Source organism: Ovis aries, chromosome 18 (assembly GCF_016772045.2).
Source record: "Ovis aries strain OAR_USU_Benz2616 breed Rambouillet chromosome 18, ARS-UI_Ramb_v3.0, whole genome shotgun sequence".
NCBI classification, from domain to species: Eukaryota; Metazoa; Chordata; class Mammalia; order Artiodactyla; family Bovidae; genus Ovis; species Ovis aries.
The window spans coordinates 12,101,755-12,127,784 of NC_056071.1; the positions used below are offsets into that span (position 1 = coordinate 12,101,755).

The window sequence follows — 26,030 nt, forward strand, 5'->3', positions numbered from 1 at the left end:
GAAGAAGACTCTTGAAGTCCAAGTCCCTTGGACAATAAGAAAATCAAACCAGTCAATCCTAAAGGAAATCAACCCTGAATTTTCATTGGGAGGACTGATGCTGAAGCAAAAGCTCCAATACTTTAGCCTCCTGATGTGAAGAACTGACTCACTGGAAAAGACCCTGATGCAGGGAAAGACTGAAGGCAGGCGGAGAAGGGGACAACTGAGGATGAGAGTGTTGGATGGCATCAAAGACTTGATGGACATGAGTTTAAGCAAACTCTGGGAGTTGGTGATGGACAGGGAGGCCTGGCGTGCTGCAGTCCACGGGGTCACAAAGAGTTGGACACAACTCAGCACATGAACAACAACAAAGGTATTTTCAGGTACAGTTCCAAATCCTATAGAGATAATAGTGAAGCACCAACAAATCAATTTTTATGATTTTCTCTGATATTGAAAGAGCAGGGAAATAAATCCTTCTCCTAAGAGACACAGAACACAGAATTGGAGGCTTTTCTCTGTGATGCTTATTTCTGGAGTTGCAACCAATTCCTCTAGGAAGTATTCTTCCCCTATATCTTGCTTCACCCTGGAGCCACAACTTTCTTCCTAGCAAACTTCTGATATATCTATCCCAGGCCCATAGCCTTCTAGTAATCCCTGCTCAAAGAATAAGCCCCGAGCTCCCTCCACCCTCACGAGCTGCATTTTTCTGCCTCCTTGTTCACACTGAGTGCTAGGCACCGTCAGCTACAAATTAGCACTTGTCAGGCACTTTCCAGGGCTTCCCTGGTGGCTTAGTTGTAAAAGAATCCACCTGCAAAGCAGGAGACCCAGGTTTGATCCCTGGCTCAGGAAGATCCCCTGGAGAAGGAAATGGCAACCCACTCCAGTACTCTTGCCTGGAGAATCCCATGGACAGAGGAGCCTGGTGGGCTACAGTCTATGGGGTCTCAGAGTTGGACAAAACTACAACTTAGCAAATAAACCACCACCACCAGTGGCACCATGGAGCCATGGCGCCATCTAATACAAGAATTAAATCATGTGCAGCTGCTGGTGGTTTTCAACACCCCTGGAAGGAGTTCGGGGTGGAGAACAGAAACGAGGCACTCTGTACTCAGGGAAAAATTGGCAGAACAGGTCTTCAGATAGTGAGACATTTTCAGGAGCTGATTTTATGAGCCTAATTCTTGCAGCTCCTCCTATCTGGAAAAGCACTAGAGTCTGTCACAGTGATGCCAGCTCCTCGAAACTATCAGAAACCTCTATAAAAATATTGCATTTGATTGCATGAACTCCCCCTTCACCAAAATCACATACATACTGATTGTCCCCCTACCTCTCTGGAGCAGTTTCTCAGAGCTGTCTGAAATGCTATCTCCCAGGTGATAGTCCTCATTTTACTCCCAAATAAAACTTAACTTGCAACTCTCACAAAAAAAGGAGTACATCAAGGCAGGACATTGTTACCCTAGTTATTTAACTTATATGCAGAGTACATCATGTGAAATTCCGGGCTAGATGAATCACAAGTTGGATCCAAAATTGCTGGGAAAAATATCAACAATCTCAGATATGCAGATGATATCGCTTTAAAAGGCAGAAAGTGAAGAAGAACTAAAGAGCCTCTTGATGAAAGTGAAAGAGGAGAGTGAAAAAGCTGGCTTAAAACTCAACATTCAAAACACTAAGATCATGCCATCCAGTCCTAATACTTCATGGCAAATAGGTGGGAAAAATAAGGAAACAGTGTCAGATTTCATTTTCCTGGGCTCCAAACAATGTGGACAGCAACTGAAGCCACAAAATTAAAAGATGCTTGCTCCTTGGAAGAACAGCTATGTCAAACCTAGACTGTGTTTTAATAAGCATCACTTTGCTGACAAAGGTCCGAATATTCAAAGCTATGGTTTTTCCACTAGTCATGTATGGATGTGAGAGTGGGACCATGAAGAAGGCTGAGTGCTGAAGAACTGACGCTTTAAAACTGTGGTGCTAGAAGAAGACTCTTGAGAGTCCCTTGGACTACAAGGAAATCAAACCAGTCAGTCCTAAAGGACATCAACTCTGAATGTTCATTGGAAAGACTGATGCTGAAGCTGAAGCTCCAGTACGTTGGCCACCTGATGTGAAAAGCTGATTCACTGGAAAAGACCCTGATGCTGGGAAAGACTGAAGGCAGCAGGAGAAGAGGGCAACAGAGGATGAGAGAGTTGGATGGCATCACCGACTCAATGGACATGAGTTTGAGTAAACTCAGGGAGATGATGAAGGACAGGGAAGCCTGGCATGCTGCAGTCCATGGGGTCACAAAGAGTGGAACACGACTCAGCGACTGAAGAACAACTCACACCGTGAATTCTTTTTTTAAGTCGGCAGCACCAAGGCTGCTCTTTGCTCCCAGACTGCAGCCTCTCCTTTGCCCCTCTCCTTCTCTGGTTAGGCTTTGCTCTCTGCTTGGAATGGCCTTCATTCTTCCTCATCCAGCTGTCCCTATCAACACTCTGCTCCTTCTTGGCCAGCCCAGACACCCTGCTTCCTAAAGTCATCCCAAAGTTAAATTCAGCCCTTTCACCATGCATGTTCCTGTTCCCTTTATATGGCACCTAACATTTCAGGTCTATAATGTCTGCCTTATGGACATTACCCATGACATCCAAGGCTTTAACTCTGTGTCCCACCTGAATACCTGCCCTCTGCCTCCATTGCGCTGAGCCTAATGGTTGCACAAAACAGATACTGGTTATTGCTTTTGGCACAGTATTTACTTAACAGCTACTCATTATAGCAGCACATCCTCCTCTTATGATGGCTCTTAGATGAGATTTCTTAATTCACACTCCTTTCCAGCTACAGGAGTCTTTCCTTGCCTCGGTTTCCTCATGTGTAAATGGTCATAATAATAAAGCATGCCTCATTAGATTGTCACAGAATTAGTGCCGTGCCATATGCACAGCACAGTGCTATCTAGGTAAGCATTGCTCATGGACATTAAATAAAGAAAAAAGCCTAGAGCTAAATAAATACATTTTAAAACATACCCTCTAAATCGCAAGTTAGAATTCTTTTAAAATAATTATAAGCACTGAAAACCATCAATATGAATAATATAAATTAAAAAATAAAATGGGCAATGAAATAGAATTTGCTAATTACAGATACTGAGGGTTATGGCCTTGCTTTCTTCTGCATTTATACTTTCACTTTAGGTAGAGGATCATTTGATTTGGAGAAGGTATGTTGCAGGTGTATCAGGAAGAGCCACACAGATCCTGTGTAAGATATGATCACTACCCAACCTATTGGTCAAAGCATTGGAAATAAATCTGAACTGAAACAGCCTCACTGAACAGTGGTGGCTGAAATGTCTTAATCAGCTTAAGGTCTCTGGGCCCCTGCAGTCCCTATGGGGGAAAGTGGCTCAGGCCATCCTGCCTCGACATATGGAGACCTTTCAGATCTGGGCCTTTTTCTCCACATGCTACGTTTGTATACAAACATGCAGTATAAACCAAATGAAGCGCTCCCCAGCTATAAACCTCCCAGGAGTTTTGCCACCGCTAAAGAAGAGCCAGAGTCCTTTCACCTCTCCAGCTTCGGGGTCTCACCGGGTCTTCTCGCATGCCACCCTATCCCCTATCCTTTCCTATCCCACGTCTGCTGTTCCCTACTTCATTCCATCTACACTGGCCACTCGGCTATTTTTGGAATCTGACAGCCAACGCCTGGCCTGGAGCCTTTGAACTTGAAGATTTCCTGCCTGAAATCTCCCCACATATCCCCTTCCTCACGTACTGAAGCTCTCTCTCAAATGTTCCCTGTCCAGTGACGCCCTCCCTGCCCAGATCACAGGAGAATTGCATCCCTTCCCCACACACATCCTCTACAAGGCTCCTCCCCCTGCTTAATTTTCTGCTTAATTTTCTACATAGCACTTTTCACCAGCTAAGTGCATGAAAGTTTTAGTTGTACAGTGGTGTCTGACTCTTTGCAAACCCATGCATTGTAGCCCACCGGGCTCCTCTGACCATGGGATTTTCCAGGCAAGAATACTGGGGTGGGTAGCCATGCCCATTTCCAGGGATATGCCTGACCCTGGGATCAAACCTAGGTCTCCCACACTGCAGGCAGATTCTTTACTGTCTGAGCCACCACGGTAGCCCCTAACCTACTACCTAGTGCTTTTGTTGATGTTGTTCTGGTTCAAATATTGCCTCTTATAAGCCAAAGATAAGTTCCCAAAAAGGAGATAGCTTCACTGTGGTCATTGTTAGCACACTACAACCTACAACAATTCTTGGCACACACTGAACACTCGTGATAGATATTTATCAAACAAATGAATACTTACACTGCAGGGCAGCTTATCAACAACCTGAAAAAACTTAAGGGGACGGGGGACTTGCAATCATTGAAATCAAATGAATCACTCTATCACAGATCACTCTATCTTGCATTTTGAAAGCTATAGTTTGGAAACTCTATTAATTTACATCAACGGTTCTCCAGTCCATCAGTAGTGATTCTGCCCCCGAACATTTGGTAACGTCTACACAGACGTACTTGGTCATCACAATAGTGACGGGAGGATAGGTAAACTGATATCTAGAGGATAGAGATCAGGGATGCTGTTAAACTTCCTACAAAGCATAGGGAAGTCTCACAGCCAAGAATGACCCATCCAGCAATGTCAGAGGTGCTAAGGTTGAAAAACCCTAAATCTGATTTCTGAAGCGCTTCCCCAGTGGTTCAAGCAGTAAAGAGTCTGCCGGCAATGCAGGAGACACAGGAGATACAGTTTCGGTCCTGGGTCTGGAAGATCCCCTGGAGAATCTGAAGTGAGCTGAATGGCAACCCACTCCAGTAGTCTTGCCTGTAAACTCTGATTACCCAGAGGTGACTTCTTAGATCTCACTCCACAGCATACAGTGCTTATACATTACAAGGGAAGGAGGAAAGAAAGCTGGCTTAACTTGCTGGTATTCTAGAAAGACAGAATACATGAAATGTTAATAAATGAAACAGAGGGAGTTTAATAAAGATACGAAGTAGTGTTCACCCAGGCTTCCCTGGTGGCTCAACGGTAAAGAATCTGCCTACAATGCAGGAGACCCAGGAGACGCAGGTTTGATCCCTGGCTCGGGAAGATCCCCCGCAGAAGGAAATAGCATCCCACTCCAGTATTCTGTGTGGAAAATTCCAGGACAGAGGAGCCTGGGGGGCTGTGTTCATGGAGTCACAAAAAGTCGACTGAGTAACTGAACGTGAACATGAGTATTCACCCTTCAAGGGATCCAATATGCTACTAAGGATTTAAGGTGACTATTCCAGGAAAGAGACGTCTGTATTAAAAGAAGCAAAGAACCTATGTGCAAATAAATAATCACCCATGTTAAAGCGTCAAAGACAAGCTTGGCAGCTGAAATAAAGAAAATTTGTCATCAAAAAAAAAAACAAAAAAAAAAAAACAAACAAAAAAAAAACAAGAGAAGAAATGTCCAAAATACGTTAGAGGAAAAAGGATACTAAATTCCAAAGAAGAGCCCTGCTTTCCTGTACTTTTAGACCTCTTTAAAAATTGTACCCCAGGCTCTTATCACATAAAGTCTTCCAGGAATAACTGACAAAGTTGCAACAAAAAAAAGGAGGGGAGTCTCAAATCACCGTGTCCTCGCTAAGAGCTGGCATGGCCTGCGGCTGACGGCTCAGAACAGTTGGGAGCAGCCAAACCTACAAGGGAACAGCTGCTCCACCACACTCTTCAAGTCACATCAGGGATATGAGAATTCGGGGAGAAATTAACCAAGCAATCAAAAAGAAAAGAGATACTGAGAGGTGCAGCGTTCCCCCCTCTGTAAACACCATGTGAGCTGGTCTAATCGCGGGGATAAATTACTGACTGCTCTAACACACGCTTAGAGCTGTGGGGAAATAAGTCTTTGGGAAGAAAAAAATAAATCCTTCTCGCCTGATAAAGGTCATAACAATTCCAGCATACACTGTATGAATGGCTGGATGAAAACCTGAAATTCCCTCCTCTGGCTGCCGCTGCTAAGTCGCATCAGTCGTGTCCGACTCTGTGCGGCCCCATAGACGGCAGCCCACCAGGCTCCCCCGTCCCTGGGATTCTCCAGGCAAGAACACTGGAGTGGGCTGCCATTTCCTTCTCCACTGCATGAAAGTGAAAAGTCAAAGTGAAGTCGCTCAGTCGTGTCCGACTCTTCGCAACCCCATGGACTGCAGCCTATCAGGCTCCTCCATCCATGGGATTTTCCAGGCAAGAGTACTGGAGTGGGGTGCCATTGCCTTCTCCAGGGGATTTTCCCAACCAGGCATCGAATCTGTGTCTCTTGCATTGCAGGCAGATTCTTTACCCCTGAGTTACCTAGGAAGCCTACCTTTTAATGGGACTATCAAAACAGTTATCTTTCTCCAAGAGAGGCTCTCTGCTCTCTTTCACAAATTATTTTTGAAGACTGAAAACAAATAAGACTGCCAAAAAAGTCTACCCAGTGGCTCAGTGGTAAAGAACCTGCCTGCAATGCAGGAGATGCAAGATCAATCCCTGGTTTGGGAAGACCCCCTGGAGGAGGAAATGCAACCTGTTCCAGTATTCTTGCTGGGAAAATTCCATGGAGAGGAGCCTGGCGGGCTAGAGTCCATGGGGTCTCAAAGAGTCAGACACAACTGAACACACACACACGCAAAGGTGAACAACTTTTGCGAAAATGGTCTTTAGTAGAATTGAGAACAACTGTGGAATTACCAGCAAGTAATCTTTGAAGAAATGGGCAGGAAGAAGGTAACAAAGAAGAATATGCATGTTTTTCATTCACCAACAGAAAATCAGTCGTAGATGTGTGTTCCCAGAAACCAAAGTGAAACTCAAGATGGAAAGAGCCAGGGTAGATTGAGAGACTGGTCAAAATATCTTGGTTGGTTAAATCAATATGGGATTGACACACACACAGAGAAATTATGTGACTTTACATTCAAATTACTGAAAGTACTGGAGAGGGATAGGAGTAAAACAGTTGTTTCCTGCTACAGCTGGGGGGAGGGGCGCCTCCCAGGTGGTGCTATGGTAAAGAACCCGCCTGCTAACACAGGAGATGTAAGAGATGCAGGTTCAGTCCCTGGCTTGGGAAGATCCCCGGAAGGAGGGCATGGCAACCTACTCCAGTATTCCTGCCTGGAGAATCCCATGGACAGGGAAGCCTGGCAGGCTACAGTCCATAAGCATGGCACAGGGTCGGACATGGCTAAAGCAACTTAGCACAGCATAGCACATAGCTGGGGAGGGCTTTCCCCCTCCACAGATGACAAAGACAACGCAATTCCAGACCACAGAAACTTGTCAACTGCAAAATGATTCACATACTGTGTATTAATGAAGGTAACTTACTGACAGCAAGGGAATGGCAACTTTTCCAAGAAAATCAGGAGGTTTATCTCCATCTTCATCAAACACTGTCACTTCCAAAACATCATGGATATCTTTAATGGGACTGAAACAGAAACACACCATGAGTTAGATACAAAAACACACAAGTGAAGGCTGTTCCATGAAGATCTGAAAACACGTTTTCACTAATTAAGTCTGTATGTCCTCAGAGTATAAAACTACCATTTAATTAAATTTCAAAAATTAAATCAAACTGACTGTATTCCCAAACCTTCCATCAGTGAAGATTCAGACATCCATACGGAAAAAAAAAAAAAAAAAAAAGTCAACTTTTTTACTATGACATTTCCATGTATCTGTGTACTCAGGGGCAGGACTGTTAAAGAAACAGAATAAAGAAAGAGAGCAGGGGACAGAAGAAGGACGACAAAGTGACTTCCAGATGAGAAGAGCAAAAATAAGATTTTCTTTACTTTAAACGCATGAATTTCCTTTAAAAAACAAAGGTGGTCAAAATCACTATTTCCCAAGATCCCCTGAAAGCATCCTATTGTTGAAACACAAAATATTAAAGGGCCATGCATATTCACTTGTTTATAAATGTTTCAATGTTGATCAGAGCCAGATATCAGCTATAATGCAAACATGGAGCCATGGTCATCGGCAAGGTGCTGACCAAACAAGAGACTCTTGCAAACCTAGCTAGTAGTTAACCTCTTCTCGTAGGTCCCCATAAACGCTCTGCTTGCTGCTGCTAAGTCGCTTCAGTCGTGTCCAACTCTGTGCGACCCCATAGACGGCAGCCCACCAGGCTCCTCTGTCCCTGGGATTCTCCAGGCAAGAACACCAGAGTGGGTTGCCAATTCCTTCTCCAATGCATGAAAGTGAAAAGTGAAAGTGAAGTCGCTCAGTTGTGCCCGACTCTTAGCGACCCCATGGACTACAGCCTTCCAGGCTCCTCCGTCCATGGGATTTTCCAGGCAAGAGTACTGGAGTGGGGTGCCACTGGAGCCACCAATTCATATTCACAACAAACTATATTATTTTAGTTATAGGCACAGATAATGCATTCCTCAGTGTTGTGAGGCAGTGTGCCACCATTTCACCCAGATTCAACAACAGGTGAGCCTCCCTTTGACGGCCAGTTGTCTTGGAATCTAAACCAACCAGGAAGATATCCAGCTTCCTAAACACCTGAGTCTAAAAAGCAGGTATCACTACAGAGTAGGTCATTTAGATAAGCTGGAATACAAGGGGCCTTCGGGAGTCTTCCAGGAAGACTCTATATCTATAGACATAATCTATATGTTCCAAAAGACTTTGGCAGAATGCAAGTCCTCTGATTTTAAAATACTGCTGAACAATATAAGCTCCTTGAATTTAAGACATGTCTACATTTGTAATTTCCTTTAACCCAGGAATGAATTAGTCTGGATATATGGAAGCTTTCTTCTACTCACAGATTAATTGAGTCACTAAGAGACCTACTTTACAAATGTGTCCTATAACACTCTCTTGCAGTTCCAAACGGTCTCTTCTATTATTAACACTATACTCTATAAAATGAAAGCATAAAAGGTTTTCAGAAGGAGAAAAACAATAAAATTCCTTCTTTGCCCATAAAAACGGACAGAAAGTTCCACTCAAGAGCCCTAGACTGCCCCACACATATCAGGGATAATTGGTCTCTGAGTTAAAGCTGCTCTTTGATATTCCAAGGACTAAAGTACTTACAATGTAAAAACTTTGTTCCACTCAGGGTTGAGGTTTTTGTAAATGGTATGTGTCTGAAGTCGGTCATTTCCTAACTCCAGCAAGCAAAAGGGATCACTCTTCCCTGCAAAGAGAAAATGGACAAGGGTCAGAGACAAAGGAATCTCCGTGGTCAGAGGCAAACGCGTCTCGAAAGTGACAGAGGCAAAATGAACAAAAATCATGCAGGTTGGTTTTTTTTTTTTTTTTTCAATTACTATTCAATCCTAAAGAAAACCAATCCTGAATATTCATTGGGAGGACTGATGCTGAAGTTAGGCTACAATACTTTGGCCATGTGACGCGAACAGTAGCTCACTGAAAAAGACCCTGATGCTGGGAAAGATTGAGGGCAGGAGGAGAAGGCGGCGACAGAGGATGAGATGGTTGGATAGCATCATTGACCCAGTGGACATGAGTTTAAGCAAGCTCCAGGAGATGGTGAAGGACAGGGAGGCCTGGCATGCTGCAGTCCATAGAGTTGCAAAGAGTCGGACATGACTGAGTGACTGAACAAAAACAAACTTTTTTTAATTTATTTTATATTGGAGTTGATTTATAACGTTGCATTAGTTTCCATATATCACAGTGATTCAGCTATACATATATCTACTCTTTTATAGATTCGTTTCCCATTTAGGTTATTACAGAATATTGAGTTCCCTGTGCTACACAGCAGGTCCTTGTTGATTATTTTATATGTAACAGTGTATATATGTTAATGCTAAACGCCTAATTTATCCCTCCCCTCACCTCAATCCCTTTGGCAACTCTAACTTTGCTTTGTAAGTCTGTGAGTCTGTTTCTGTTTTGTAAACAAGTTCATTTGTACCACTTCTTAAGATTCCACATATTATAGTAATACACTTGTGCTAGCTGGTAAAGAACAGACTTGTGTTTGCCAAGAGGGAAGATGAGAGAAGGGCGAAGTGGGAGTTTGGGGTTAGCAGATGCAAAGTATTATACACAGGATGGATAAACAAGGTTCCCGTGTAGAGCACAGAGAACTATACTCAATATCCTGTGAGAAACCATAATAAGAAAGAGTATGAAAAAGAGGAGTATGAAACAGCATGAAAAAGATGACTATATGTATAACCATCACTTTGCTGTACAGCAGAAATTAATATGGCATTGTAAATCAACTATACTCCAATTTAAAAAAAAAAAACCAACCTGTGCTTTGTTTTTTAAAAAAGAGGTGAGCCTCTTTCTTTAGCAAGCCCTATAAACTCTGTGTGGGAAAGCCAGGTGTCAGGGAACTTACAGGGCTGGGGCTGACATGCAACCCAGACACGACCTTGAGAGCAGTGGCAACACAGAATTCACAAGAGCAGGTGTCAACGTGGCACACGACAGGGCCCACGTGTGTGTTTTGTTTGAAAACAGAAGCACATCTCTGTTTCCTTTCTAAATTCTCTTTGAGTGAATACAATTACTCATCTACAATTGGAAGCCTATGATAACTGACATGCTTCCACAGGGTGATGAGAAAAATGAGAAAAAGTATCATCACGGCTATTTTGGTGGCTCAACGATAAACAATCTCCCAGTCTCTGGGTTGGGAAGATCCCCTGGAGGAGGAAATGGCAACCCATTCCGGTATTCTTGCCTGGGAAATCCCATGGATAGAGGAGCCTGGAAGGCTACAGTCCATGGGGTAGCAAGAGTTGGACACAACTTGGCAACTAAACCCACCATGATGGCTATTTAGCAGTTAAAACTCTGCTCTGGAATTGAGTGGCCATACACACATCTGATCTTAGATGTCAGTAAGTTACGAAAGTACACATGGGACACTTTCGGTGCTCAGAGACATGCAGAAGTCTAATTTCACAAGGCAAATTCAAAGTTTTTAATCTTAAAAAATAATGAGGCTAAGCCTTTACTTCTCCCATCTCACTTCTTTTTCCATCTTACCTCATACAGCATCCAAAAGAAAAAAAAAAATTAGAAAAACCAGAATCCAAAGGGGAACCCAGAAAGTGACCATGTAAGAAGTCTCTCCCCTTTTGTTCAGCGTGACAGAGGGATCTAGAGAATTGTCCAGGTCTCTAACATCCATAGGACATGAACACAGGGCCTGACTCTGCACACACAGGTGCTCTATAAAGCAGTGTGTACTGAATAAATTGGGGGCATAAAGACAGATGTACCTCCAACAGATGGCCGAGGAATCCAGACCAAGGCCTAATACAGATACTACTGGATAAGAGTATCTGTATTATCCAGCTGACTGGATAAGAGTCATTAACAGGAGATTCCATTCAGCTGACTAGTGGCCTGGACGCTTATATGACTGGCCAGAACTTTTAAGCCACGACTATCATCTCAGTGGCCAGTAGACAGGGATCGAGCCATGGACACAGATGAATGTGTCGGGATTGTCAGTTACAAGCAGTGGAAAGGGTCCCTGTCTAAACTTAGCAGCAAAGGAATTTGTCAAGATAATAGCAAGCAGCTCTCAGGATCAGCCAATCCTAAAGGAAATCAGCCCCGAATACTCATTTGGAAGGGCTTAACGCTGAAGCTGAAGCTCCAATACTTGGGCCATCTGATGAGAAGAACCAACTCACTGGGAAAAGACCGAGATGCTGGGAAAGATTGAGGGCAAAAGGAGGAGGAGGCAGCAGAGGATGAGATGGTTGGATGGCATCACCGACTCAATGGAAGTGACTTTGAGCAAACTCCAGGAGATAGTGGAGGACAGAGGAGCCTGGTGTGTGCTGTCCATGCGGTCTCAAAGAGTTGCACAAGACTGGTGACTAAACAACAACTCGGGATGGGGCACAGACTGGAAATTCAGGTTTGAATGTACTGGAAACCAAAGGCTGAGGGATACTCAGGCACAGAATCTCAGTCAGTCTCTCTTCCCAGGAAAACTGGCCTCACAGAGATTCCTGGTCCAGGCCCTAAATGCTATTGTTTAGTTGCTTAGTCATGTCTGACTCTTCGTGGCTCCAGTGGACTGTAGCCCACCAGGCTCCTCTGTCCATGGGATTCTCCAGGCAAGAGTACTGCAGTGCGGAGCCATTTCCTTCTCCAGGGATCTTCATGACCCAGGGGCTAAACCAGCATCTCCTGCATTGCAAGTGGATTCTTTACTGCTGAGCCATCAGGGAGGCCCCCCTAAGTGTAGCTGCTTCTAATATGCATTCTCCAAGCCTGCTTCTTTGCTTCACTTGATGTAGATATAAAGGGACTGCCCTGCCTAGCAAATCTCCATCTCCTAAATTCCAGGGCTCAGAAAGGGAGAACATACTGGCTTCCCACCGAATGAAAGCAAATCAGAATCCCTTCTCCAAAACATGAGAGAAGCACCCCAATCCTAAAGGGGTTTCTAATGTTGAGCAGCCCAAATCAAACACACAAAAATCTATCTTCATTTTTAAAAAGTCTTGCTTCTTTAAGAAATGTTTTACTCAGACATAAAAAAGTGAGATAATGCCACTTGAAACAACGTGATGGCCCTAAGGATTGTAATATTAAGCAAAGTCAGACAGAGGAAGACAAATACCATACGATATCACTTACATGTGGAATCAGAAAATACCATACCAAATACCATATGATATCACATATGATATCACTTATATGTGGAATCTGGAAAAATGATACATTTCATAATTTTCCTTTTTTTCATTATGGCCTTTTCTACCTAGAGAAGTTCCTTTGGTATCTGTTGTAAAGTTGGTTAAAAAAAAAAAAGATACAAATGAACTTACTTGCCAAATAGAAATAGACTCACAGACATAGGAAGAAAATTTATGGTCACTAAAGGGGATGGAAGTGGGGAGATACATTAGGAGTTTGGGATTAACAGACGCACACTATCTGTAGGTACGTGTGGTGTGTGCTCAGCTGCATCAGACTCTTTGTGAACCCGTGGACTGTAGCCTGCCAGGCTCCTCTTTCCATGGGATTTTCCCAGCAAGAATACTAGGCAGGCTTGCCGTTTCCTCCTCCAGGAGATATTCCTGACCAAAGGATTGAACCTGTGCCTCCGGGATTGCATGTGGATTCTTTACCACTGAGTCATCTGGGAAGCCTATTCATACTAACGAGTTAGATAACCAGCAAGGGCCTACTGTACAGCATAGAAACTATACTTCGCAATAATCTCTAATAGAAAAGAATCTGAAAAGGAATGTGTGTGTGTGTGTGTGTGTGCACGTGTGCACATGTGTGTGCATTTAATGGAATCATTTTGCTGTGTACCTGAAAGTAACCCAACATGGTAAATTAACTATACTTGGATTTTTTTAGAAAAGCAGGTCTTACTCTGGGGCTGTGTCTCACAGGGTACAGGGTGGGCGTTCGGTGGGGAGGTAACATGACATAAAAAAGTGAGATAATACCATCTGAAGCAACATGATGGCCCTAAGGATTGTAATATTAAGCAAAGTTAGAAGAGAAGTCAGTGGAGGAGGTCGCGACATCTCTTGAATAACTGTGAACTTGAAAGGACCCACATGCTCTTGGCTTAACACTCTGGTAGACGATGCTGAGCTCCTCAACCCAAACTGAAACAGCTACTTAACCGCTCATCAGACTGTTGGGAGGTGTCAGGGCTCCTCCTCCGGAGGCACTGGCGTGACATTCCGTCAGCACTGGCTCGGGGAAAACCGTCTGACACTTATACTGAGAGCCCTGGGGTCCCCCCCAGCAGGGAGTCAGGGGCCTGCCTGCACAGGTGGGCCGAGTCCTGCCCACCCCGCTCTCGAGCTCACACTCTGCTGTCCCAGGTAACGAGCAACAGACTTCCTTCCAGAACCTGGGAGCTTCAGCTGTGTGCCTCCGGGGAACACACTGCGCGACTCTGACTCTCTGAAGATAATCCCGCCAAAGCTCATTAAAATGCTGCATTTATTAATATTCCAGGAGAAACAGGCAGAGACGAGGAAAAAGAAGCAAAGACATGAAAACATCTATAGAGTAGCATGCACACTTTAGGACTGATTTCTCGCCCTTCAAAGATTCCAGATACACCTTCCCCGGTGGCCCAGTGGTTAAGACTCTGCCTTCCAACGAAGTGGGTGTGGGTTCAATCCCCAGTCAGGGAACTAAGATCCCATGTACCACAGGGAATGGCCAAAAAAATTTAAAATAAACAGGTAAATAAAATTCAAAAAGAAGATTCCAGACAGATGGGGACTTTCAGTAAAATTTAAACAGTATTTTTATCTGATCATGATAAAATGATCTCCCGTCACAAATGAAATATCCAAATGTTTCCCAAGAGAACCAACCAAACAGTACCAGGCAAAAGGACATAGCTACACTTGGGTCCGCCCTCTTGTTCTTTGCTCCCCCTGTTTTTACAGGTCAAACATCCAAATGACCTCTTCTGCATCCACATGCCAAGTCACCTTGACATGGCTACACCACTGGTGATTCAGATTCACGGTGGTGTTTCAGTGCCTTGCTCTCAACAGCCTTTGCTATTTTCGAACAGCACGTTAAAATCCATTTGTATTCCTCCAACAGCAAGTGAAGGTTTCACGTTTAAATAATTTTACCTTTATATCAGTTACAGAAGTTGATTGACAAGCAATAAAAGTATTTAAGAGGTCATATCATTCATCCAAAAAATATTTATTAAACTCCCATTCTGCTCTTGGCACTGAACCAGGCCCCAATGTACATGGACCACCAAGTCATTACCTTCAAGGAACTCTCAGAATAATCATGCTTTTCAGCAAATGTCACCTTTTCAGTGAAAACTTCCCTCACTCCCTCTGCCAGCGGACTGAACCATTTTCTCTTCTGTGATCTCTGACTACATGCTGTCCTTATCTCCCTTCTATTGCTCATTTGTACATCTCTGTTCTATATTTAGCCCTGAATTTCATTTAAAGGACCCAATGCAGGCATAGCCAAGGTATGCATGGCCCCTCTCTCCTGTGAAGAGTGTCCTGGCCCAGTGGGAGGGGGCAGCTGGGGACTTCGGTGCCCAGGGATGGGTGTTGGCTGGAAGGAGCCAGGCTCTCCCAACTCCAGGTAAGAAACCAGGCTCTCCCAACTCCGGGTAAGTTCTCCTTTAATCCTCATGCCCATTCTACGAGGTATAGAGTATTTGTGCCATTTTCCAGATGAGGAAACTAAAGTTCAGAGACATTTATCTGGCTTAAGTCCAGAAAGATTTCACAGTGGAGGTGAATTCTGAGCAAGGTTTAGGAGGTGGCTGACTTGGCCAGCAGAAATGGGTAGGTCCTTGCTAAGGAGACCAGAAGAGATCAGAGCATTACATTCATTCAGCAGATAGATGATAGATACAGAGAAAGATACAGTGATAGAGAGACAGATATACACAGATAGAGAGATGCATACATACATACACGCGGATAGATACAGAACCCACCTGCCAGTGCAGGAGATGTTAAGAGAGCTGGGTTTGATCCCTGGGACAGGAAGATCCCCTGGAGGAGGGCACAGCAACTCACTCCAGTATTCTTGCTTGGAGAATCCCATGGACAGAGGTCCATGAGGTTGCAAAGAGTCAGACATGACTGAAGTGACTTACCGTGCATACACAGATACAGACAGGGATAAACACACACACACACATACATCTAAATGGTGGTGATCAGGAAATGTAAGATACTGGTGGATAAAGGAAGAGACTGGCTGGAAGCCTGGAAGACCATGACCAGAGCATTTTTTTAAAATTTCTTTTTATTTATCCGGCGGCCAGGAACCACCACAGTCAGTCAATATAAGGGACAGGGCTAGAAGAAAGAATTTTAGAAGAAACTAATTTCTGAAGCTAATTGTGGTGCATTACAACCCAGGGTGTGGGTGCAGATAAGGGCAACAGCCACCCCAGACTTCATTCCCAAAATCTCTCCCTTCAGTTTCATTATCATCTCTAATCATTTGTTGAAAACCTTACTATCACATATTGGAGCCAATTCTAGTGCTCAGCCTGAAAACCTATGTTCTCTCACAACTTACCCACACCATCTATCCTGATCTGACCCCGATCTTAAACATTTTATCAGGGTTGGAGCATCTGTGCTCCATCCCTGAGCAGCACAGAGGTATGGGGCTCAGTCCTGCCTCTTATTCCGCATGCGGAATGGCTTCTCCCTGCAATGCTCTCCCAAGCCCCACGCCTCTCCAAAAAAATCAAAGGCCAGTTAACCTCCAAGGCCTAGACCAAGATGTAGCATCTTCAAGGAACTTTCTTTGCCACCTTAAACTCCAGGGAACTCCCCTCTCAACCTCCTACAGTCATTTACTTTAGGTATTATACTGCCATGTGCTATGATGTGGCCGCTCCTTCCTTCAACAAGCAACTTATGGTTTCCTAAAATGTGGAAAATACTGTGCTGGGCTCTGAGAAGGATTTTAGCAGAAGAGAAAATCCTGATCTCTCTTCACTCTGGACCTAACTTTCACGGATCTCCTACTTTCCTGAGTGGGTTGCAAGCATCTCTGATCCAACTGAATGCCTCAGTGGCTTTCTGTAGATGAGGGCTTGATCACTTCGTAGTGGTGGACGTCGAGCCAGAAGTGGGGACAGACAGCTCTCGCTTCAGACTGTGAAGTCCACAAAGGAAGAGGACAAGTTTGCTGAGATGTTTGTTTAACTACATTTCTGATGTTGTAATATTCCAGCACAAACAGAGAGCAAGAACTGGAGACATGAGAATTTTTCCTTCTTCTAACTCCATTCCCTGAGAGGGGCTTTCCTGGTGGCTCAGCCTGCAGAGAATCTGCCTACAATGTGGGAGACCTGGGTTTGATCCCCAGGCTGGGAAGAGCCTCTGGAGGAAGGAATGGCAACCCACTCCAGTATTCTCACTCAAGCTCCATGAAACAGCATCATCCGAATTTGCCTAACACCTCCCCATGATTCACTCTTGCACCTCCAAAATGCTTGCTCTATACAGCCACCAGAATAAACTAGTATTTAAGTTCGTATGAGATCATATCACTCCCCTACTTAGAAAGATCTCTAATGTCTTCCCCTGGACCCTGTGTTCCTATATAATCCAGTCCCACCTAATATTAGCCTTCTTGCCCCTCAGGGTCCATCCTCTCTTCTCCAGTCTCACTCGCTTCTCACACGTCTTGGAAAAGCCCTGCAGGCTTGGAATGTGTTGTTCCCTCATTTGAAAACACTTTTCCTTCATCTCTACTGTGTTAACTGCTCCTCATCCCTGATGTCTCAGCTACAACCTGCAGGAACACCAGACAGGTGTCCCTTTAATGAACCCTGACACCCTATTCTTGACCTCGACAGTAGCACAGTCATCAGATACCACTGGGGGATTAGTAGTCACTCCATGTGAAGGCAGTGATTAATTTCTCCACCCGCACTGTGTCACCAGGGCCCACCACAGGCTCACACACAGAGAAGGTACATTGGCTGAATAAATAAAGATCTTACTAAGAACACAACCAGTAGAACAAGCTGTTAATTCATAGAACACCACAAATGAACTGAACTCATTCACTCTCAAGGTGCCAGTAAGTTACACACGGCTATATCTCCGATAGACTTGCATCTATCGGAGCTAGATGCATTGACTAGAGTTCATGTTCCTTGGCAGACTGTTAAAGCAGATGGCCTGCCAAGGCAGATTTGTGTCATTTTTTATGTGTTTTTTAAAAGTTGGTCTTGATTTGGGCTCAGCTAGCCATAAGGTTCTCATGAATTAAGAGCATTAAATGACTATTGCTGAGCTTCCTAGAAATTGCAATTTTAGTCAGTCCTTTGAAAATGGAGCATCTTTAAGAGAGGAGCTATTGTTATGAACACAACTTGAAACAGCAGACAATGAAAACAAACTAGAAAACGGAAGTGATTTAAAAGTCCCAGTGAACAATAACTATAAGACTATTTCTCTTCTGATACAAGCAGTCTTATGTTTCAAAAAAATAAACCCCCAAAACAACAAAAAACATACTGTTATAATTTATAAAAACTACTCAAAAATCAGTATTATAGCATATGGCTGGAATATTTCTACTCTACAATATGGTATCTAACTGCAGTATTTTGGTCAACAGTTTCTCAAAACAGCACTTCTATGTACAACAAAAATTGATGAGCCCACAAAAATATTTTATATCAATAAAACTATTATCCATATTACAAAATGTGAATAGAAGCACTAAACTGGTTTCAGCACGAGAATTTTCCTGCCACGAAGCATATTTTTCCTTTACTTTTATCAGGCAATAAAACAGAAACAAACAAAAAGATCAGAGTGGTAACTATAGATTTCCCAAAGTGTTGAAAAGCTATTGTGATTAGCAATGATTAACCAGGGATTAGCAATGCTGATATTTCCAACATTATTTAAAATTCAGTAAAATTATGAACAAGATATCAAGAAGACAACCTGTGAAATTCCCCATGTCAACTACACTCTAGAAAAATAAATTTAACACAGAATGGGAATAGCATTTAATGAGCATGTAATATGTGTTTCGTAAGCTCATTTAGGTTTCACCTTGTGTGTTAAGTCACTTCAGTTGAATCCAACCAGGCTCCTCTATCCATGGGATTCTCCAGGCAAGAATACTGACATGGGTTGCCATTTCCTCCTCCAGGGCATCTTCCCAGGAATCAAACCTGCATCTCTTATGTCTCCTGCATTGGCAGGCGGGTTCTTTACCATTACCACCACCAACTTAACTGTTAAAAGACCCATGAGAAGCTAAAGGCTTAAGTGTGCCCATGGCTAGAATGCAGTAGAACCATGATTTGCACACCTGTTTCTATACATCTTCTATACCTCAGTATGTTGTTGCTGTTGTTCATTCACTAAGTCATGTCTGACTCTCTACAACCCCCTGGGCTGCAGCACACCAGGCTTCCCAGTCCTGCACTGTCTCCTGGAGTTTGCTCAAACTCATGTCCATTGAGTCGGTGATGCGATCCAACCAAGTCATCCTTTGTTGTCTCCTTCTCCTCCCACCCTCAATCTGTTCCATAATATACAGGAATTAAAATGAAAGGCAGTTACCATAAAAAATAAAGGACAAATCAAACAGGATTTTAATCTTCATCTTCAATGAATGAATTGTTGAACTGAACACTGATTTATCCAAAGCATGAGTTGCAGTCTCTTGGGAAAGGATTATGTACTTAAAGAATAAATGAAGAATTTTACCAGCTATGGCAAAGTCTTGACCACTGGATCACCAGAAAAGTCCCTGAAATACAATTCTGGCCAGAAAATATTTCAGTCCCCTATTTTTCTATTTACCTATTAACTACTGGATTATCATTTTATAGTTTATGAAAGAAACTCTACATTGTTTTTGCTTGGCTTTTATTAATTTCTCAAAACAGCTGAGTTTTGAGTGAAGTATGTTGGTCTTATTAAGCATTACAAACAGCTACCTTCACCTTGAGTTTCAAAGTACAATTTATCATCTGTTTTGTGAATCAAGGCTATGGCCTTGTTTACTACAGAAGTACTGACATCAGATTGGATAACCTATTACTTAAAGATTTTAGGTTACATTGGGGCAAGGTGTTTGTGAGACAAATGCTTTAATAAAAATATCTGACAGGCTCTTGTATTAGAATAACTGCACATGGTTGTCCATATCTCATATTGGCTACAGAGAACATTAAAATATCTTTCACCAATTTTAAAGGGATGGGCTAAAAGGGAAGTTAGATTACCTCCAATTCTTTAAAATAAAAGGTCTTCTCATTTATACACAAATGTCAGACACACATATAAAATGCCAAGTTATATATAAATTTAAATTAATACTGAGTAGGTTCAATCATACAATAAAACAGTATATTTATCAAAGATTTGAGTTACTTTGAAAAAGTTATAAATTTTTTTTATACTTTGGAACACTGAAGTCTTTATCTTTCGTAAATATCTTAACATTAGTAACTTGTAGATTTAGTTATTAATATCTTATAACATTTGGAAGGTTGCACTAATTTTTATCTTTATATAAAAAGTTGAATTTATAATAGCAAAGAAATTCACCTCAGTGAATGTACATATATATGTATATATATGATATATAAATAATATATCATGTATATATATATGGGGCTTCCTGGGTGGCTCAGCGGTAAAGAATGTGCCTGCAATGCAAAAAACGCAGGTTTGATCCATGGATCAAGAAAATCCCCTAGAGGAGAGCACAGCAACCCACTCCAGTATTCTTGTCTGGAGAACTTCATGGATGGAGGAGCCTGGCAGGCTACAGCCCACAGGGTCACAAAGAGTCAGACACAACTGAAGCGACTTAGCACACACACACACACACACACACACACACACACACTTCTATATACAGTATACATAGTGTGTGTGTATATATATATGTGTGTGTGTGTGTGTGTGTGTGTGTGATATATTACATATAAGGGCTTCCCTAGTGGTTCAGAGTAAAGAATCTGCAATGTAGGCACTGTTAGGCAGGAGACCTGGGTTTGATCCCTGGGTAGGGAAGACCCCCCTGGTGGAGGAAATGGCAACTCACTCCAGTATTGTTGCCTGGGAAATTTCACAGACAGAGGAGCCTGGTGGGTTACAGTCTATGGGGTTGCAGAGTCAGACAGGACTGAGCAACTAACATTGTATCTCTCTCTCTATATATATATACATTATTCCAATGTTCTGAAATACCAGGAAAGTAATGAGAATTCAACTACTCCAAAGTTTCTTTTTATGGCCACATTATCAAAACATCAGTAACCACTAGTGAGGAACATCCTCCTAGCTTTGATCAGAGCAGAGGAGTGACAGGTATTTTCTTTTTCTAATTGCTACCTGCGAAGATACATTAAAATTGGCAAACCCACTGACTGCAGAGCTGGCAAATGCATTTGTTTCTCCTCTAGGACAACAGGTCCCTGCACTCTGCAAACTGTAACCTTCACCTCCACAGGGACCACTGCCAAGATCTGCCCCCATGGACTTTTGTTTTATCAGAGTCCCTGAATTTTAGGCAAAACAAACTTGAAGCATCAGTCATCATGGTTATTTGGTATTGTTTCTAAGAAACAATTACAACAACAACAAACACAAACTATCATTTAAAAAAAAGTAAGAAGGTTGGAAAGCTCCATTTTGAAATGACCATTATTCTTTGGGAAGGTCCCTGGCTATGCAGAGTAAATGCAGTTTTAAAATTATTTTTAATTAATTAATTTATTTTAATTGGATGATAATTACAATATTTTGATTTTTTTGCCATACACTGACATGAAATAACTGATTATTTTTAAATGTAGTTCTTTTTGATTTGCAGGGGTGAATACTCTGTTTCCTGAGCAACTAAAATGAAATACTCATTAATAAATAAGGCTGACTGGAAAATGCTGGGTACAAATAGTTACTTATTTCTTCAATATTCCTGGTACTGGCAATGATGTGTACCTCTTCTGATCCATGATCAAGTGAAGCTGGCATTTTTTTTTTTTTTTACTGCATATCAAGTGAATTGGTAATAACAACAATAGTAATTAAAAGGGCGAGTTACCACTGTATGATATAATGGCTAACATCTTGGAGGTATTAATTACATCCTATTGCTTTATCACAGCAACCACAATTCACTTCTTCTTCCACAGAGAAAAGCTGCTTTAGAACTCTTTGGATTAGGTCCACTTGGTTGCCCTAAAGCAATACACCTTGGTTTGGAGCAGACTGATTGAGTCTGTTCACCTATGAAGTGAGCCAACCTAGGAAGAACACAGACTGTGAGATCTGATTCCAACAACAGAGATCCATATGGTCTAAAGCCATGTTTAGCTAATGACAAGGATCTTTGCTTCAAATCAGAAGAGTGACAATTTTCTCATAGGTAATATAGAGACAGTAAAACACCAGGGCATTTAGTCAAATAATATAGCATTATTTGATCTCTAACTACTTATTTTTGTTACTGGAATCTTCTAATACTCACCTTCATCCACTCCAAAACTATCTACTGCATATCTTGAATATAAAGAAAATGACCAAAAGGTAGCATTTTCTACCAATATTATTCTTCTGAAAAGAGGGTTTTGCCTTATAGACTGATCTTTACAAAAACTTTCATCTTCCAGGTTTCTCTCCTATTCGCTGTAACAGTGAAAATACTCTTTGGAGAATTCACACTGACCTGAAACAACCTCCATAAATCCTAGTTTTGAGGATGGTTTATGTCAGTCACCTGATAGCAAGCATAAAATAAGGTAAGTTTTAAAAGAGTATCTCCACATATGGATGTAGCTATACACAAGTCTTTTAATGCACTGCAATTAGTTCCTGGTGATCACAAAATATAAAACTACAAAAAGACTTTCTGAAAATACTGCTTGAAGGCATATATGAGTTCTTGGGTCTTGAGATGATGTTTACTGAGCCATCAACAATCACAGATTCAAAAAGTGCTGTATCGAAACACTGAGATGGAAGTAAGACACCATTTGCTCTGGAAAACTGGTAAATAATTTTACATGCGTTTTAGTGATGAAAACTAAAATTACTTCTGATGAAGGCATATGAAACGTCTGTTTTCATAAACTACGTTTCAAAAGAAATGAAAATTTCTAAATCAACCTAAGCCTATATAAGCATTTGTAAGTAAACTGATGAATATCAGAAGCCCTCATTGAAGTAATTCATCCACAAACTGAGAACTTTTATACTCATATTGGCCAAAAAAGCATTTTTAAAATATTCTCACCGGGCATTTCCTTAACACTATGATCATCTTGTAGAATGATTTCCACTCATTTTTTGAAGGAGAGTGAGGAGAACTCTTTTCTAAACTTATCTATTCTATTTTTGCAATATAAAGCACTTCTAATTAACATTCTCTTTTCCAGAGTTTGAGCTACCCCAGCCTCAGAAGCTGAGGTTACACAGAGAGTAGACCACATTCTAAAATTATAACAATGAAAATGCACTGCTGCATTAATAGATAGCTCCATGTTGCCTAACATTCTTCATATTCATCAGTTTACTTGGTAAGTAAACTGTCATATCGGTGTTTAAACTGTCAGTACAAGGGTATAATTCAGCATGGAGAGGAGAGCCATTGTCTAATCAGATACTGGAAAGTCGGATTTTTCTCATCTTAGTCAAGCAGAATTCATCACAAAGTATGAATTCATCACAGAATTCATCACAGAGCAGGTCTGCTCTAGCCTCTGTCTATAAGTTCCAATTCATGAGGCACCAAGAGAAATTTCATATAACATGATATCAGTGGCAAAGTGGTTCCACGGCCCAGACTTTGGTTGCTGTTACAGAAACATGCCCGCCAGTTGGACTGAGGATCCAGGCACTACACCATACGCTTTGCCAAGGACAGGACACTATGTCCACAGTACGGCGAGAGAGAAGGACAGACGTCAGTCTGTCTTCCGAAGCCCTCTTGAAAAACTTCAGACATGTAACCAATAAAGAAGTCATGACGCAAATCATCCACAAATATCTCTGAAAGCCAAAGGGACTAGCACATTATCTAATCACAGCAAGATTATTTGCAAAGGACAATGTGAAAAGTGTAAAGTGAGAGAACCTGTTTGCACTTTTTCTTCTGTGGTTCTGCTTGAAAGAGTATGATTTCTCTGTACATGCTTCTACTGAGTAAAACATTTCGCTTTGCCATCGGATCATTTCAAGGCAGGAAATAAATAAAAATGAAAAAAAAAAAGAAAAGGATGAAAAAGATTTTTATACCTGAGAAATCTGCTGCTAAGAGATCTACCGCCTTTAAAACCTTCACTTGTAAAATGCCGACGTCCTTCATATCTTTCAGGGAGTTCTGTAAGCACTGGGGGAGGAAAGGAGATCCAATGAACACAGCTTTCTGATACACTGTTTAATGCCACCAAATCCTACAAGAAGTACCTTCTAGATTTATCATCACCTTTCTCATGCAAAGCTAGGAGAAGTTCCAAACCTCCTTGTATCAGTCAACAGGGAACTTCAGCATTTGCAACAATCAGATTCAAACTGACTGAGAATTAATTAACTTCAGGTTTAAAATAAACAAATTACAAAGCACATGCAATCTACTTTTAACATAGCCCCCTGGTGATAGTACAGACACCCCACCAGGAAAATGGGTGTAAAATGACATTGATTCTTTGTTCCTTCTTTCTCTATAAAGAAACTTTTAAATCACCCCAAAAGAACTAAACCTGGACACTTCCTGGGTACATACTACCACCAGAAAGAGTGGGGATGGAAATAGAATGTTCTAGTCCACATGACAGTCTATTCATTAGAGACTGTGCATCCAATATTGCTCTGTAATCACATTTACTTTAATTTTTAGTTGGCATGTGCCAAAGCTCTAATATACCTAATGATAATTCTTAAGCATTTACAGAACTATTTAAATGTCTATCACACTACATTGCTTAGAAATTGTGCAAGAAAGAGATAAGCAGATAAATGCTCTTTGCCTGCCTCCTAAACACATCTGCTGAAAAAGATGTACTTTCAAACCTTTGGATACAATATTTCCATCATTCCATATTTTTAGATAACTAAAAACCTGTGATAAGTTGATCCCAGAGATTTATGGAAGGATAGTAAAGACCCCTATTATTTAGGCATTTCAGGTCAGAATCACAAAAGCTTAATAACAGTTAAGGTTTGCCTAATGTAATATGCACCATTCCTAAGAACTTTTAAAAGCTGCTTCTTCAAATAGTATTTTCAATCCTAAAAAAAAAAAAAACAAACAAACTAGTATTTAAGATGGACACATTTGAAATAAAATATTTTCATAATTTTGAGGTGAAATGCCTTTGAAGATTATCTATTCTCAAAACCTAAAAAACAAATCCAGGGATCTGGAACTTGTATCTTACAATGCAATATTCTTTTCCTTCTTAAACATTGGCCAGCTGTCTAGCTCAAAACAAAACAAAACAAAACACTTGATCTTTTTATTTTGATTCTACTTTTTCCAACCTCTTTTAAATTAGTATTCCCCAAATCTTGAGGCATTATGCAAAGCAGTCATTTTGATCTTACCTAATGTCACCTTATAAATACATGAAACTCCTTAAGAATTTGGAAAATTTTGCGATTTGTCCATGGGAAATTGGGGGGACTTTTGCTTTATTTTCATTTGCTAAGGTAAAGTCATCAAAGAGAATATAAAAAGTGGATTTTGTCAAAACTTCTTTAAAGTATGTCAACCTTGCATGCAGAATCTTGTGTTGTCAATAAGATGTGTGGCTAGACTTTGTAGTCCTGAAGACAAAGGACTATTCAATTAATCAATACACCTTGCACAGTGAAGGAGTCTGGAGACAAGTTTACCCTGAGAATAATATTCCCATTAAATTGGGATTCATCTTCGCTTCATTTCCATACCACTTTCTTAAAATGCACCTTTCATGTGTGTGGCAGTAAAATAAACGTATTGATTCACAAAGAAGATGGAATAAAACCAGAATGCAAATAAAGACACCAAGAAAGCAAGAGCACAAGAAATAATGACGAGGACAAACCCATTTGATTTAAAAGTGCTGAGTGGACTTTTAAGAACATTGCAACTAGTTAGGCAAAAATTCACAAACAGTTCTTATCCAGGGGAGTGTAGAACAAGTCTCCCATGCCTCTCTAGGGCTTTGTTTTGCTTTATAAGACACAAGTACTTTCTCACTTGATCTTAAGAGGATCTAGAAAAGTATGCACAACATTGCAAACATTAATATTAGGTTTATAAAAAGCAATTTTTGTGAATTTATATTAAAATTCCTAAAAATAATATAAATTATTTTTTTTTTACAAAACAAAAACAGACTCACAGATTTCGAAAACAAATTTATGGTTACCAAACAGGAAACCTAGGGGGAGGGGTAAATTAGGACTTTGGGATTAACATACACATACTACTATATATAAAATAGATAGTCAACAAGGACCTACTGTAT

The 26,030-nt window shown here is 41.4% G+C and overlaps 1 protein-coding gene across 15 annotated transcripts in view; it reads right to left on the bottom strand.

Annotated features, from left to right (window-relative positions):
* The window catches only part of MCTP2 (multiple C2 and transmembrane domain containing 2), a 268,239-nt gene that overhangs the window by 100,308 nt on the left and 141,901 nt on the right, over positions 1 to 26,030 (bottom strand). For all 15 annotated transcript variants that reach the window (XM_060401994.1, XM_060401992.1, XM_042235050.2 and 12 more), the window contains 3 exons: positions 23,815 to 23,908; positions 9,128 to 9,230; positions 7,394 to 7,496 (listed from right to left, as the gene is read on the bottom strand). In XM_060401994.1, the coding sequence (XP_060257977.1) occupies positions 7,394 to 7,496; positions 9,128 to 9,230; positions 23,815 to 23,908 (300 nt within the window). The remainder of the gene's footprint in view (positions 1 to 7,393; positions 7,497 to 9,127; positions 9,231 to 23,814; positions 23,909 to 26,030) is intronic.